This window comes from Meriones unguiculatus, chromosome 14 (genome assembly GCF_030254825.1).
Source record: "Meriones unguiculatus strain TT.TT164.6M chromosome 14, Bangor_MerUng_6.1, whole genome shotgun sequence".
NCBI lineage: Eukaryota > Metazoa > Chordata > Mammalia > Rodentia > Muridae > Meriones > Meriones unguiculatus.
Window position 1 is genome coordinate 14,608,345 of NC_083361.1, and position 15,119 is coordinate 14,623,463.

Below are 15,119 nucleotides of genomic sequence, written 5' to 3' on the forward strand. Positions count from 1 at the left end.
GATAAAGTGATATGACACCTGGGGTTTCTTTATTTACAACAACCCACTGGAAGTGTAGAATGCGTGGACACAGGGCTGTTCTCACAGCTGATGAGTGAAACGGAACGAGCTCAAGGCTCATTGTGTTTTTAAACATTCTTTTTTCTTTTCCTTTTCCTTTTTTGTTTCGTTTGTTTTTCAAGACAGGGTTCCTCAGTGTAGCCCTGGCTGTTCTGGAACTTACTCTGTAGACCTACCTACCTCTGCCTCCCAAGTGCTGGGATTAAAGGCATGTACCACCATTGCCTGGCGTATCAAGGTTTCCTAATTTAGTAAATACTTGTCATGAAACAGATAGCTAGGAAAAGAGCTGGCATGACAGAGCACACTGGGAGTCCTAGCCCTTTGCAGGCTATGCAGGAGGCACAAATTAAAAATTCTCTGCTGCAGAGATAAGTAACAGATGAGCGACTTTCTCCTTGCCAGGACAAGGGCAACTGTGGGAAGGAAAGATGTGGTGCTGGAATGTGAATGGTTCCCAGAGGCTCATATACTTGAATGTTTGCCTCCCAGTTGGTGAACTGTTTAGGAAGGATTCGGGGGTGAGATCTTGTTGGAGGAGGTGTGGCTATGTTGGAGAAGGTTTGTTACTGGTGGTAGGTTTGAGGTTTCAGAAGCCCATGCCAGGCCCAGTGATCATGTGAGCTCTTAGCCTCTGCTGCAGTGCCTGCCTGCCTTCAAATGTTCCTTACCATGATGGTCATGGACTAACACCGAAACTGTAAGCAAGTCCCAACTAAATGCTTTCTTTTAAAATTTGCCTTGGTATCTCCTCATAGCAATAGAACAGTAACAAAGACAAAGGGCTTATTCTGTCTCAATATGTGAGGGAAGAGGTCATCCGAGAGAGAGAGAGAGAGAGAGAGAGAGAGAGAGAGAGAGAGAGAGAGAGAGAGAGAGAGGTGCACATGTGTGCTAGGGTCACTTTGTATGCAGAGGCGTGTGCGCAGGAGGGGGAGAGGGAGAGAGCTAGTACTCAGCTGTCTTACTTCTTTTCACTCAGTCAGGAACTCTGTCCCTAGCAATTAGGGTGGGTCTTCTACCTCAATTTACCCAGTTGAGAAACTTCTTCACAATCGTGCATAGAGGTTTATCTGTTAGGTGATTCTGCATCTTTTCAAATTGACAGCATTCAAGCCATAATTACTTTCCTACTACTGCTGTTTTGGTTTTTTGAGATAGGGTCTCATTCTGTAGCTCTGGCTCTCTTGGAACTCTGTCTGTCGACCAGGCCTGGCACTCACAGAGATCCACCTGCTTCTGCTTCCTGAGTGCTGGAATTAAAAAGGTGTGCACCACTATGCCCAGCACATATACTTATATATAAATAATATGCATATTTTAAAGATTTATTTATTATGTATAGTGTTCTGCCTGCATGTACACCAGAAGAGGGCACCAGATCTCATTACAGGTGGTTATGAGCCACCATATGGTTGCTAGGAATTGAGCTCAGGACCTTTGGAAGAGCAACCAGTTCTCTTAACCTCAGAGCCATCTCTCCAGCCCCTTAATTATAGTTTTTAAATACAGAAAATAGAGAGTGTTTTTATTGCTTTTCAGACAGAAAGATTATTTGCTGTTCAGTATAATGCTCATGCCATGGGCCAGGGAGAGGATGAGGGAAACTTTTGAGTTCAGCATGCCAGCAGGTAATGACAGGACCCACGCACTGAAAAGGTTAAGTGGCAGCTTTTCTTAGCAGTATAAACCTTAGCATTTTATATATTATCCTGTGTATCTGTGTTCTACCATACATGGAGCAGATAGGCTCAAAGATGGCAACCTCCGTTTGTTTCCATTGTCAGTAGAACATTGTGCCAACCTTGAATCTTACATTTTAGTGTATTCACTAGTAGTGACAGGCACTTGCAGATGGGGTCCAGCTCCAGTTGCCGTCCTGCCGAACTCGGGAGAAGCTACAGGCTGAGTCTGGCTTGGCTGTAGCTTCTGTGTCGTCACAGTATTGATGAGAACAGTCTCTGGTCACCAGACTTGCCCTCAGGAGCAGTCTGGGCTTTGGAAGCTCATTCTGTAGTTTGTGCTTGGTTGCACTTAGAGGGAATTTCCTCCGGAAGCTTCTGTTTGTTTGATGGTGACAGTTGATTGAGACTAAGAACATTTAGAGCACTTGTCATGTCAGTGGTTACTAGGTGGTGCCAGTGTAGTTGTGCCAGTCAGTTGTCACTATAGTGAAGTGCCTGGAGGAAAGGTTTGTTTTGACTCGTGGATCCAGAGGGTTTAGTCCATAGCTGTTGGGTTCTCATTTCTGGGGCCATGGTAAGGCAGAACCTAGTGGTGGGAGCAAAGCCTGGGTGGAGCAAAGCTGGGCACACCATAGTGGCCAGAGAAGGGGTGGGCCACCAACTGGGCAGAAGAAACCAGGGACACGCTGCACCCTTCCAGGTCATGCAACTAGCAGCCTCCTCAACTTTCACCCTGCAGGAACCTACCCTCAATGGCATATCTTGAGTGAGTGTGTGAGTCACTGTAGGATACTTCAAACCATAATAGTGCTGGAGGGAATGAATACCCTTCCCAGAATTACGACAAATGGAAGGAGGTGGATATTTTCCCCTGGGAAGAGAGGTTGTAATAGGCCCTAGAATTCCTTTCATTGCGAAGGTTTTGTGGATTTTTAAATTACATACTAACATTCCAAGTTTAAACTTTTGTTCTTTTATTTGCCAGCACCCCTTGATTGCAGAATAGCCTCTCAGTCGCTTTAGTGGTGGGTCAAATGTGGTTATGGCTGGAGAGTGTGTTTGTGCAGCTTTACACAGTAGGAGGCCTGGTGAGGTTACTAACTTTGACAGTTGCATTTTTGAATGCAATTCTTCAGAGAAAAGCTGTTTCATCAAAATGTGTTTCTTGTACACCAAACAGGCATGGCCTATGGTTCTGGGATTGTACCTCACTCTCCTGTGTTTAGTGATAGATATTCTTTTATATCTTAGATTTTAGTTGAGAATGAACTGGAAAAGTGATTGATTAATATGAAAATGCTCTTTAAATCATATGGAGGGCATGACACCACTGAGGAGATTGCTAGTGTTCAAAGTACAGGTTACTGGAGATTGCTTGCAGCAGTAGGTAAGTCAGTGATACAGGGAGCTAACTAACTGTCTCTTCTGCTTCAAGGATTCCTTGTGGTCAGGTGCTAGGCTGTCACATTTCTGCCTGCACAATTGATATCTTACAAGAGGGCTAGGATTTCGTAAGTCATACATCTAAAACATAGACACAGTGTTGAGATATGTAACCACTCTACTGGTTACAGTGATGCTGACGACAAGAAATACTGTAAAATGCCGCCACCACCCGACTGTGGTGGTGACTGTAGACAGCTTGAGTCCTTTGCCCACCTTTCTGCAGGCTCATTTATAAGTGCTAGGATATTTTCTCATTTATGGTTTTCCTAAATAAAATCGTATTTTTTAACTTACGTATGTGATCAGTGTATGTGTGTGCCTGTGGAAGCCAGAAGAAGGTGTCAGCTCCTCTGGAGCTGAGCTGCCTCATGTGGGTGCTGGGAACTGAACTCACCCACTGAAACAGCAGTGCACCTAAAGAGCTGAGGCATCTCTTCACCACCCTCTTGACTTACTTTTTGACATTCATTTTGTAGAGAGCGTATGTTTGTGTGTGTGTGTGTGTGTGTGTGTGTGTGTGTGTGTATGTGTGTGGGCGCGCACATGCGTGTGTGCAGGCACCCACAGAAGCTAGAAGATGATGTCAGATCCCCCAGAATTGGAGTTGCAGGGAATTGTAAACCACTACCTGTTGGTGCTAGGAAACAAACTCAGGTCCTCTAGAAGAGCAGAACCATTCTTAACTTCTGAGCCATCTCTCCAGCCCCATGATTTATTTATTTTGAATGTGTATATGTATATACAGCTCTGACAAAGCAGAAAAAGGAAATCCCCAAAGCTGGTCTGGTTTATATAAAAAGTAGCCACCTCCTGGAACCTGCTTTTCTAGTTTAGCACGCCAGTGGTTGAAGGAGTGGACTGGAAAGAACTGTACCAAGATGTCCACTTGGGTGCATCTAAATGAAAGATTTGAAGGTTTGGAATCACCATTGTGTCTAGTATATTAGAGATGACCTGTTTATAGGAGTAGCATGCAAATGTGACCGAACGTTTATCATCTGATAACACAAACATGCTTTTAGAATCACATTTGTGGCTTGAGCTGGAACTTCAGAACGGCCTGTAGGAAGTAGTCAGAAATTATTTTCTTGGTGTCTCAAATGGGAAACGTAGGTGTGATTGAGTCTCAAGGGCAGCACTCAGTTCCTATCCCCTGTGGTTTTAGAGGTTTGCATTTTATTATGACAGTTGTAGGCTACAGATTTCAAAGCACAAATGTACTCAGATTTATTTGTGGTCCTAGAAGCTTAGAAACGGGAGCATGATAGAAACTGCATGTTCCTTGCTCTGTGAGAATGTTCAAGTTTCTGGCTGAGAGACTTCAGGACTTGGGCCCAGTGTTAAGATACATGTCGATTTCAGAATTGTGGATGGAGTTGATTTTCCTGCTCTGATACCAGAGCATAAGAGCACCCACATTTCAGGTTTCATTTGCTCCTTTGTTCTGGGAGTGGTTAAATCTTCCTCATGTTGTGGAGGAAAACAGCTGAGCCAGCATGTGGGGCCTTGGCTTGCAGCTCGTGCTCACTGAAAACATGCTTGCTGCCTGCCCTCCCTTTTCTCTTGGTGCTCATCTGTGGGGTCAGGCACTTGTGTAGAAACTTAGGTTTTACAGGAAGAGGAAGCAATGTAAAGTTACTGTGTCATATCTTGTAAACCCTTTTGTCACAGAAGTCTGCTGGCTACAGACTACAGATGAGTACAAGGAATTTGAGTGTCATTAAATGAGACTGTTTAAAAAAATTTGGGTATTCTGCTTAAGAAGGAAGTGCTTCTGTTTTTCATGACACTGGACACTGCTAACAAAAAGTGTTAACAAAATATAGGTCAGAGTTCAGTAGCCAGTGAGCCCCTACCCGGAGATATGCACTATTACCTCATGGAGAGGGAAGAATTATCTAGGATTTCGTATCAGTCCCCTGAACTTACTGACTTGAGCTCTTTACTTTTAACTTGGCTAGTTTTATGTAGCTGAGTTTTTGTCTATGCGTGTGTCACACACACACAGACAATATACATATATACTTAGTTTTTTTTTCCATCTATACATCTATATATTGTGAGTATTAGTGTTGGCCTGTTTGTATGTGTTCCACATTCGTATCTGGTGCCCAAGGAGGACAGAAGAGCATCATATACTCAGGAACTGAAATTATAGACAGTTGTTAGTTGCCATGTGGATGCTGGTAACTGAACCTGAGTTCTATACAAGAGCAGCAAGGCCTTCCTAATTGCTGAGCCATCTCCCCCGCCCAACATATGTACATTTAATACTATAAATTCACTCCTAAGCTCTACTTCAGCTTAATCGAGTTTAAAATATTACCATGTCACTTAATTTCAATTATCAAACTTCACTTTTAAATATCTGTTTAATTTCTAAATATTTGAGGATTTACCGTATATCCTTGTTAGTGTTTTCCAGTTCAGTTTTGTTATCTGGATATAGTTGACTGATTTTTAGTTCCTTTAATTTTCTTTTTCTTTCTTTTTTTTTTTTTTCCAATGCAGTTTATTCAGGAACCTTGAACAATCATCTGACCCTGGGGAAAGCCAGCCCACAGCTTAAATAGCCTCTGGGTAGCCAACCCCAGCATGCCATGTGGGCAATGCAGATAGGTCCACATACATGGAAGCAAGCCAGCCTTTAAATTTCTTAAGGGGCTGGAGAGATGGCTAGGCAGTTACAAACACTGCCCGCTCTTTCTTTCTTTCTTTCTTTCTTTCTTTCTTTCTTTCTTTCTTTCTTTCTTTCTTTCTTTCTTTCTTTTCCTTTTCCTTTTCCTTTTCCTTTTCCTTTTCCTTTTCCTTTTCCTTTTCCTTTTCCTTTTCCTTTTCCTTTTTCTTTCTTGTAGCTGAGTGCAGTATGTACACCTGCACGCCAGAAGAGGACATCAGATCCCTGTATAGATGGTTGTGAGCCACAATGTGGTTGCTGGGAATTGAACTCAGGACCTCTGGAAGAGCAGCCAGTGCTCTTAACCTCTGAGCCATCTCTCCAGCCCCTCTGCCTGCTCTTTTAGAGGATCTGAGTTATGATTCCCAGCATTCATAACTTAAGATCCAGGGGAATCTGAGCTCTTGTCTGGCTCTCCTTAGCTGTCAGTCATACATGTGGTAGACAGTCATGAGGCAAAACACTCATGCAAAAAATTAAATAAGAAATTTTTGCTCAGAGGAGCCTCTCTCAGGACTTAACCAGTGCTGCTGGTTGAGCTCTGAACTCAACCCTTCTTACCTCTCTGTAGACCCCGTTCAAACAGTGACACTGAGGAGCTGTTCTTTGACCTGTGGTTTGGGGTGGGGAGAAATACAGTTTGGCACTTTTCATTTCAAGAACCGTATAGAGGATTGTTTCCATGGTTACTACCGACTTACTTGACATTGGCCCTGCTGCCTGTTCGTCTCATGGCAAGGGTAGCTGGAGGACTCCACAGACACCACGTCCGGGACTCAGGCAGTGAGAGTGCGGAGTGGAGAGGTTAGGCAAATCAGCTTTTCTAGAAGCCCTGCTGCCCTAAGGTTCTCTTGCTAAGACACCATGATCGAAAGCAACTTGGAGGAAAAGGTTTATTTCTGCTTACGGTTCCACATCACGCTTGATCACGCAGGGCGGTCCGGGCAGGAGTTGGTGCGGAGATCACAGAGAATTGCCGCGTACTGGCTGGCCACAGAGAATTGCTGCGTACTGGCTGGCTCTCCTGGCTTGCATAGCCTGCATTCTTATATGCGTAGCCACTCGCCAGGGGTGGTGCTGTCCCCAGGGAGCCGGGCTTTGCCATGCCAGTCGTGATTAATAACGTGCTCGAAGACTTTTCCTGCAGGCCCGTGGGGGGGGGCATTCTCTTGGTTAAGGTTCTCTCCCAAATGTCTCTAGCCTGTCAAGTGGACATAAAAATTAGCTAGTACACCAAGTCAGTGATTTTTTTTTTAATTATTTATTGGTTATGTATACAGTGCTCTGCTTACATGAGTGCCTGCGCTCCAGAAGAAGCCACCGGATATCATTATAGATGGTTATGAGCCACCATGTGGTTGCTGGGAATTGAACTCAGGGCCTTTGGAAGAGCAGCCAGACTGTTAACCCCTGAGCCATCTCTCCAGCCCCCGAGTGTCTTTCTCTGTTGGGGAATGTCATATTTCAGCTGTCCTCAATGCCAGTGTTACTCCGCATGGGCGTGGCAGCGGGGAGTAGGTATAGACAAGCAGCCAGGGCCTCTGTCCTATCCACACGCCCCTCTGCACCCGCCACACACTTCGATCAGTCAGCCTGTGTGCCTTGAGCGCAGTCCCTGATGGGGTTAATTTCTAAGTATTACAGGGCCTTCCATGTGGAGTAGCCAACTGCCAGCGTAGCTTTGGTCTCACCTAGAGCTCTCTTTTATGTACAGTCTTGGAATTCCATTTTAGTTGGGCAGTGGCAAAATCTGTTCTAATCGAAAGGGATTTTCTCTCTGTGAGAATGTTTTCATCTGACATAACAATTTATAACAAAACAGCTACAGTTTTGTGGATTATGTCATATGCAAATAGAAGATAATAAGCTCCAGGCCTGAGTGTTGATGACCTTTCTGACATCACTCAAGTGTGTGTCGTGTCGTGTCCCCCCCCCCATGTTGTCAATTTCATCAGTAGTTTTCCCATCCAATATTCTTCTCTGGGCTGCACGCAGTTGCTGTTCTGTTCTAGGCCTGATGTTTGCTGTATTGTTAACTCACTTATAAACAGTGGTGCAGTCTGTGGGTTGGGGGAGCAATGCCTGCCAGTAGGTAGGAAATGAGCTGTTGTACCTCCCTAATTGAAATGTGCTAGCCCAGGAGGACTCTTAGGTCCATAGATTATCTCTGTGGCTGGTAATGCTTAGGACTAAATGGACCATAGTTGACTTTGACTTTGGTTTGATTCTTTCAAGTTTGGCTCTTTTGGATTTGGTGGTAAATTGGTTTAGGGCACTACCAGGAAAACGGAAACCGCACTTACTTTAATGTAGACAATTGGTTAAATAAATAGTGTTAGAAGGCTAAGAAAACAGTGAGAGAGGCATCACAGTTGATAACTACAGGAAGCAGCTCCACCAGTAAGCCAGGGGCAAAGGAAGGGCATCAGTGGGTTAAATAAGTTCCATGTAGCTGATAGGGTGCAGAACTCTGAAGAGACCTTTGTCTCACACGCTTTGTCCCAGGAGCTCTGATGAGGCTTAGGAAGCTGGCACTCTTGGTTCTTTCAGGAGTTCCTGACCCACTGAGTATGCATATGAGATCGGTGCTGGGTGTTGCTGGGTGTGTGGAATGAAGTTGGAAAGGGGTGGGGCCATAGCTGTTGCTGGGCTGCGTTGCCAGAGAGCAAGCCCACGGAAATGATGAAGCCTGTCGCCTTCTTGCTGCGGTGGACTCCAATAGGCCCGGGAGAAGTACGCTTTATAGAGGCTCAGCTTCATTGCTTACAAGTGAGACAATATTTTAACTGTTCTTAGAAGCGTTTCAGGAGAGACAGGCATTTAGGCAACACAGTCTGTTCCCGAAAATAAGTGGTTTGGGCCATGTGGTGCCAGGTATAATAACATAGTCTCCTGTGTTAGGTTTTTATTGTGGAAAGTAGCCAGATGTAGGGCTTGAGGCATTTCTTTGATAATTACTTTCAGATACAACCCTGAAGGTTAGGATTGCTTCAAGGCCCTTTTTTATTTCCTTTTGGTTCTAAGTGAAGACTGAGTTTTGGGTTTGAAAGCCGCTGGTAGTTTATATAAAGAGAGAACATAAGATATGTGTTAGGGAGCCCTGCTTTCACAATAGCTAAGTTTTCTCATCAGGAAAAAGTGGGTGATAGCCTTCACTTCTCACAGCTGTTAAAGGGTTAATCTGGGTGTGGTGATGCACACCTTTGGTCCCAGCGCTCACAGGCAAAGGCAGGTGGATCTCTGGTTCAAAAAAAAAGTGTTACTTATTGATATTTATATACAGTACTTACAGCTCCTAGGGAAATGATTTTAAAACACATTCACACACACACACTCTCTCTCTTAAAAATATGTAGTAAAAGAGAGGGGACGTAAAATGCTACATTAGAAAATAGTATTTGACACAAAGGAAGATAGTAATTGAGGGACATATGATATAAAAATGGCAGAAATAAGCCTTGCTGTATTGATAATGATATATAATGGATTAAATTATGTTGTAAAAAGCAGGGATGGGCAGAATGGATATGAAAATCCATAATCCAATTACCAAGAAACTCACTTTTTTTAGAGTCAAGTAAGGATAGATTGAAAATCAAAGGATGGAAAATTATATTTCATGCAAACAATAACCACGAGCCAATAACAATCTCAACTGTAAAAGTCCATCAGAGAGATGTGTGATGCAAAAAGTGAACTACCTGCTTCTCTCTACACACTTACGTCACCTCAGAAACAGAGCACCACGGCTTTAGGTGTCCAAGGTGAATACTACCCCTGCCGGCCAGGAGGCCTGGTCAGATCTGGAGCTGAAAACTTGCTTTTACCTGATGTTGACTCTTCCCTCCTCCTAGGTACGAAGATGCCCTGGTCCTCCTGCTCACAGAGGTGTTGAATCGAATCCAGTTCAGATACAACCAGGCCCAGCTGGAGGAGTTGGATGACGAAACTCTGGACGACGATGTAAGAGGCATTTCTCTCTTGCTGGTCTGTCTCATCTCATTGCTCTGAAAAATGTTTTACAGGCATTTTATCTGTGCCGACTAGAAGTATAGCTAGAGACCAGATGTGCATGTGAAATGCTTTAATGCGAATGCTGTACTCCCGACCCCTGCTCTCTCTCTACCTGGCTAGATAGTGCCAGGAATAGTTGAAGAGGTATTCAGATGAAAAGAGTGGGACGCTAGTCCGTTAGGCGTGTACTGCAAGCTGGGTTTTTTGCTTTTGTTTTTGCTTTTTCGAGACAGGGTTTTTCTGTGTAGCCGTGGCCGTTCTGTAACTTACTATGTAGACCAGGCTGACCTCGACCTCAGAGATCTGCCTGCTTCTGCCTCGCAAGTGCTGGGTTTAAAGGTGTGCGCCACCGCTGCCTGGCGTAAGGTTTTAATTTTAAACTGAACCTTGAGTATATTGCTGTTGCTCTGCCCAGCATTAATAAGGAAAATATTTTTATGGGTACAACTCTAGGGCTCCTTTCCTCCCAACTAGCCACCACTTTAAAAATGTCTAGTATGTTCAGAATCAGAATGACTGGTGCCATGATCATGACCTTGAGAGTAGATTCTTAGGCTAAGAAAAAGGACACTTTACTTAGAACCAGGTGGCTTAGATTTGAATCTCTGCAGCTTTGGGCACAAAGAAGATGAAGTTTTCAGTTTTTTTTAGAAGCCCTGACTCCCTCATCTCCAAAATAGGAATCTACTGACTTACACTGGCAGATACATGAAGCAACACAGTGTAGGAGGGCGAGCTGTGCTATTGACTGAATGACTGAGGCCAGCTTTCCTCACCTTCAGCTCTGCTAAGGATCGCTAGGACAGCTCGTTGAAGTGCGTCTGATTCTGGAGCTTTAAGATGGGACCAGAGCTTGTATCACAGCCCGGTCCTTAGGGGCACTGCTGCCGCCTATGAACCATGACTTGAATGGTGCTCCCTGAGTCAGGTGTATGTAAAGAGATGACTGATCCCTATCAGTGGGATAAAAGAAAAGCCACTCAAACTTTTCACATGTGCCTCTCTGGACTATATTGAGATCCTGTGATATCAGGAAGAAAAGAGAATTATTTGATTTCTGGAGAAGCTTATTAGGAGATAACTTATATTAAAAAAATAACTAACTGGGTCTTCTCAAAGTTCTAAACTCTAGTTCTATTATTTCCTGTTTTCTCAAAATTTAACATCTGAGAATAGAATTAGGGCTAAATTAAGTAGAATTAAGGCTAAAGGTGGTGAGGAAGACAGGGCTGCTTGCCTAGGAGAGCTCACACCTTTATTTCCCCCGCAGCAGCAGACGGAGTGGCAGCGGTACTTGCGCCAGAGCTTGGAGGTAGTGGCCAAAGTGATGGAGCTCCTTCCCACCCATGCCTTCTCAACTCTGGTAACTCACCATTTGAAGGGGAAGTCAGTCTACTGGTTCCTGGCCCATAGAACATGACTTCTGTACTTACCTGTCTTTAGATCCTTTTCTTCTCCCTCTCCAGTATTTATACATTATTTACTTTGTGTGTGCATTTATCTGTGTGTGCTTGTGTTTTCTACCCGTCTGTTATCTGTATGTGTGTGGAGGTCAGCCTCATGTGATGTTCCTCAGGCGCCATCTACTTTGCTTTTTTAAGACAGTACTTCTTGGTCTATACCTCACCAAATGAGCTCTGCTGGCTGCAAGCCACAGAAGCCCTCTGTCTCCCCAGCTATGGGAGTTCGAGAGCTGTGCCGTCACAAGCAGCTTTATTTAATGTATGTTCTAGAGACTGAGCTCATGTCCTCTTGTCTGTGGGGCAAGCAGTCTACCAACTGAGCCATCTCCTCAGCTCTTGTCTATTTCAGAGACTAATTTACCATAAACCAACTTTCAAATTTACTGTTAGTTAACATTTTCAGGAATTACTTTACAACAACTTCCGGAAGTACTGTTTAGTCTTAGATACAGTGTGAATTGTGGAAATATCTTAATGCGTTTGGCAGTAGTAGCTGGGAGGTAGCCAGGCCAACAGAAGTGTTCCTTGTAGAAGCTGCATTGACTAACTAGCCTGTGTCACTCTCACTGCAGACATGGCTAAGTCTCTCTGCCTGTGTTTCTCTGCTGGACTCCAGCCTCAACTTCTGCACATAACAACTGCAAGCCACTACTTGGCATTCTTTCATAGGAAGTGACAGTTTACTTGGCTACCTGCCTTTCTTAGGCAAGTTTAAGTCTTGACTTATCTTAATGGTGAGGAAAGAAGGGAGCAGTGTGAAGTCCTGTCTGCAGAATGAGCAAGGGAAGCTAACACCCAAATAATTGGGCCTGCCTTTTCCTTTGCCATGCATATTAATAAGACATACCTGGTATTTCTTACAAAGTCAGGGACCTTCTCAGACTTGAGGGTGACTCAGCTCTTGAAGTTGCAGGTCTTGTAGACTATTGGGACTCATGCCCCAGAGTCCTTTGCTATGACTTTTAAAGCAGTGAAACTGATGTTGATTTTGTCGTTGTTCTGGTACTAGTAGGCTTTATCTGTAGGAATTGGGGAGGGCATTGAAAGGAAGCTGTGATTAGTGTCTGTAAAGGGAAGTTGTGATGCTCTCCTTCTCCCTATAGGCACTTAATGCTTTAGTATTAAAAATAGTATTAAAACTTGAATTTATGATTTTTGTTTTAAACTTTGTCTTTTTGTTTTCAGTTCCCAGTTCTTCAGGACAATTTAGAAGTTTATTTGGGATTACAGCAATTTGTAGTTACTTCGGGGTCAGGTAAATTGGTCTTTACTTTCAAATTTAGCATTAAAAAATTGGATTAATAGTTAATTGTTGCTACTTCTGCTGTAATAATGTCATTAGCCTGTGTAGCTTCTCTTCATATCTCTTCAACTTCTAAACTTTTAAAAAATCCTTCCTGCTACAAAGAAGCTGTGGGGTCAGGGATTTAGTCAGGGTGAAGACTAAAGACCATGGTGTATGTCCTCACAGCCCTTCAAACAGCAGGAGTGCTGGAAAGGAAAGGGCTGGGGCCTTTTCCAGGGGCAGTGTCTACCGCCGGCTTGTGGAATGAGGCAGCTGGAGTAGCAGCTCCACTCATTCTGGAGCTCTCCTTCTGTGAGTGGCCTGCCGGAGGCTCTGCCCACAGCTGGATGCAAAGACTTCCGGTATCTCAGGTTGGAGTGGAGGGTTGACACTTGTTACTCTGCTGATAATAATTAACAGCCTCTTTGTAGAGCACCCATTACATGCCAGGCATTATGTTGTTTACTGTGTGGTCCATTTTCTCCTCTGTGCTGTGACATAGAAGGAATGTTAGTAGTTATCAGAAGAGGACAGTGCTCATCAGAGAGGTTGATTTACCCAGGGCCATATAGCCAGCTTGTGCTAAGAGCAAGATTCAGCGTAATGAGGAGTGATGGAGCGATGCCATAAACTGACATTCATTTTTGTTCGATGAAAATACCGATAACCTCAGTCTATGCATTACCCCATCCTGCCCCTTTTATTCCACTGTGTCGTGCATTTCCCTATAGGCTGACCTAACCTGCAGCCTCTTGTCAGGCCTGGCACTGAGCTACCCTTTTCCTGGGTGAACTAGTTCTTTATGTTAGAACCTTCCCAGGGTCTCTTCATGAACCAGCCTTTCTTGGTGGTTCGTGATAACTTGGTTCCACGACTGTTAGTCATTCATTGTGCCCCAGGAGGGTGATAGGACGTGGCACGCCTGATGTACAGGCTCTGGATATGTAGCCTCGGGAAGAACAGCTTGTAGAAATGTAGAGACGGCACTTTGCAAATGAATATGAGTGTTTGCGCTAATGAAGATCATTTGCTGCAGAAATGCTAAATGTTCAGAACTGGTGGTCTCTCCCTGACAGCCATTGCAATTGGAATTGTACTCTAGGCCCTAAGAATGCTATCCTTGATCTGTTTTTAAAAAGTATATCCTGCCCTCTCCCATTGACCCATAACATCAATTTGGTGTTGTAGTTGGCTTTTTTTGGTGGTGGTGGTTTATCATCTTGTATCCCTGGCAGGCCACAATTTTGCTGTGTAGACTAGGCTGCCCTAGAATTCACAGAGACCGTCCTGGCTCTGCCTCCTGAATGCTATGTTTAAGGCGTGCCTCTGCCATGCCTATATGCTGTTGCTTTTGTCTCTGGGTAAATGTCTGCATGGGTTTTTAATCCTTCTCTGAGACTGCTGATGCTCAGCTTCCCACCACAGAAGGGCAGTCGTATGTCTCCCTGCCCTCACTGAAGCCCATCTCCTTCCTGCTTCACAGAGCACCTGGTTCTTGTCAGTCATTATCTCATTCTCTGTGCATATTCTAGGGGTAAAACCTCTCAGGTCGGAGAAATAATTATTTCTTGCTTTACAACAACTTTTCTTGTCTACGATGAAGCCTTCCTCCATGCTTTGAAACCCACATTTCCAGGGAACAGGTTGTTGAAAAATTGAAAGTGTTGAAGAGTTTGTTCTCCGGTTTCCACGGCTGTTTCCTCCCTCAAGTAACCTCCAGGCTATGTTGGGCAGTCTTCTATGGTGGGTTGTGGCTCCTTCCTTTCATTTGCGTTACCCCTTGGCAGAGCCCTCAGTTCTTCAGTCTCAGGAGTGGGGAGTCAGGGACAGTTTCCCCTTCATTTGACTCTGATGGTCTGTGATGCTGAGTGGGTTGTGATTGGTCGCAGAACCAGTAGCGTTGCCGTGCAACTCAGGGGTGCCTCTTCTCCCCACCAGGATACATGCACACTGGGCACACGGTTGCCAGCCTGTCTGCTCCTGCTGAACTTCTTATTAATGCTTCCCTTGGTTTAAAAAGTTAAAAATAGCAGCAAGGCAAGACACATGCCTGTGTCACTGCAGTGTGCCCATGCCCTGGCAAGTCAGCTTTTGCTCTCACTGTGTGTCCCGTGTGAGGACTGAGACCCTCTTACTGGCTGTCCTTCTCAGGCCTGGTTTGTAGTTGGCTTCTGCTGTTCCTCCTTATTGAGATTTTCCCTTCGCTCAACTTTGGGTTAGCCACACTTTGTTGCCCAAGATTGTTTCGTTTACAGGATAGAAAAGCCTCAAGTTCATGTCTTTGCTGTGGGAAGGTTGATTGCTCATTGGTGTATTCTCTGAGTGGAATACTGTAGATGCTCAGTTATACCTCTGCCTCCTCACCTCTTAGACAAGGAAGCTGCTCTTTAGACTGTTTGATGATAGCTTGGTTTATTGCGGAGAGGGTGTTTGAAAAGGTTCTCTGGTGCTGCATGTAGCAGGATTTCCATCTAAAGGTTCTACCTCAC

At 44.4% G+C, this 15,119-nt stretch overlaps 1 protein-coding gene across 3 annotated transcripts in view; it reads left to right on the plus strand.

The window, feature by feature from the left end:
• The window catches only part of Xpo6 (exportin 6), a 96,496-nt gene that overhangs the window by 56,740 nt on the left and 24,637 nt on the right, over positions 1-15,119 (plus strand). For 2 of the 3 annotated variants that reach the window (XR_009585449.1, XM_060366859.1), the window contains 3 exons: positions 9,723-9,831; positions 11,153-11,245; positions 12,531-12,600. Coding sequence is in view for 2 of the 3 variants with exons in the window: in XM_060366859.1 (XP_060222842.1) it covers positions 9,723-9,831; positions 11,153-11,245; positions 12,531-12,600 (272 nt within the window). In the remaining variant the exon portion in view is untranslated. The remainder of the gene's footprint in view (positions 1-9,722; positions 9,832-11,152; positions 11,246-12,530; positions 12,601-15,119) is intronic. The other variant, XM_060366860.1, reaches the window with a different exon arrangement.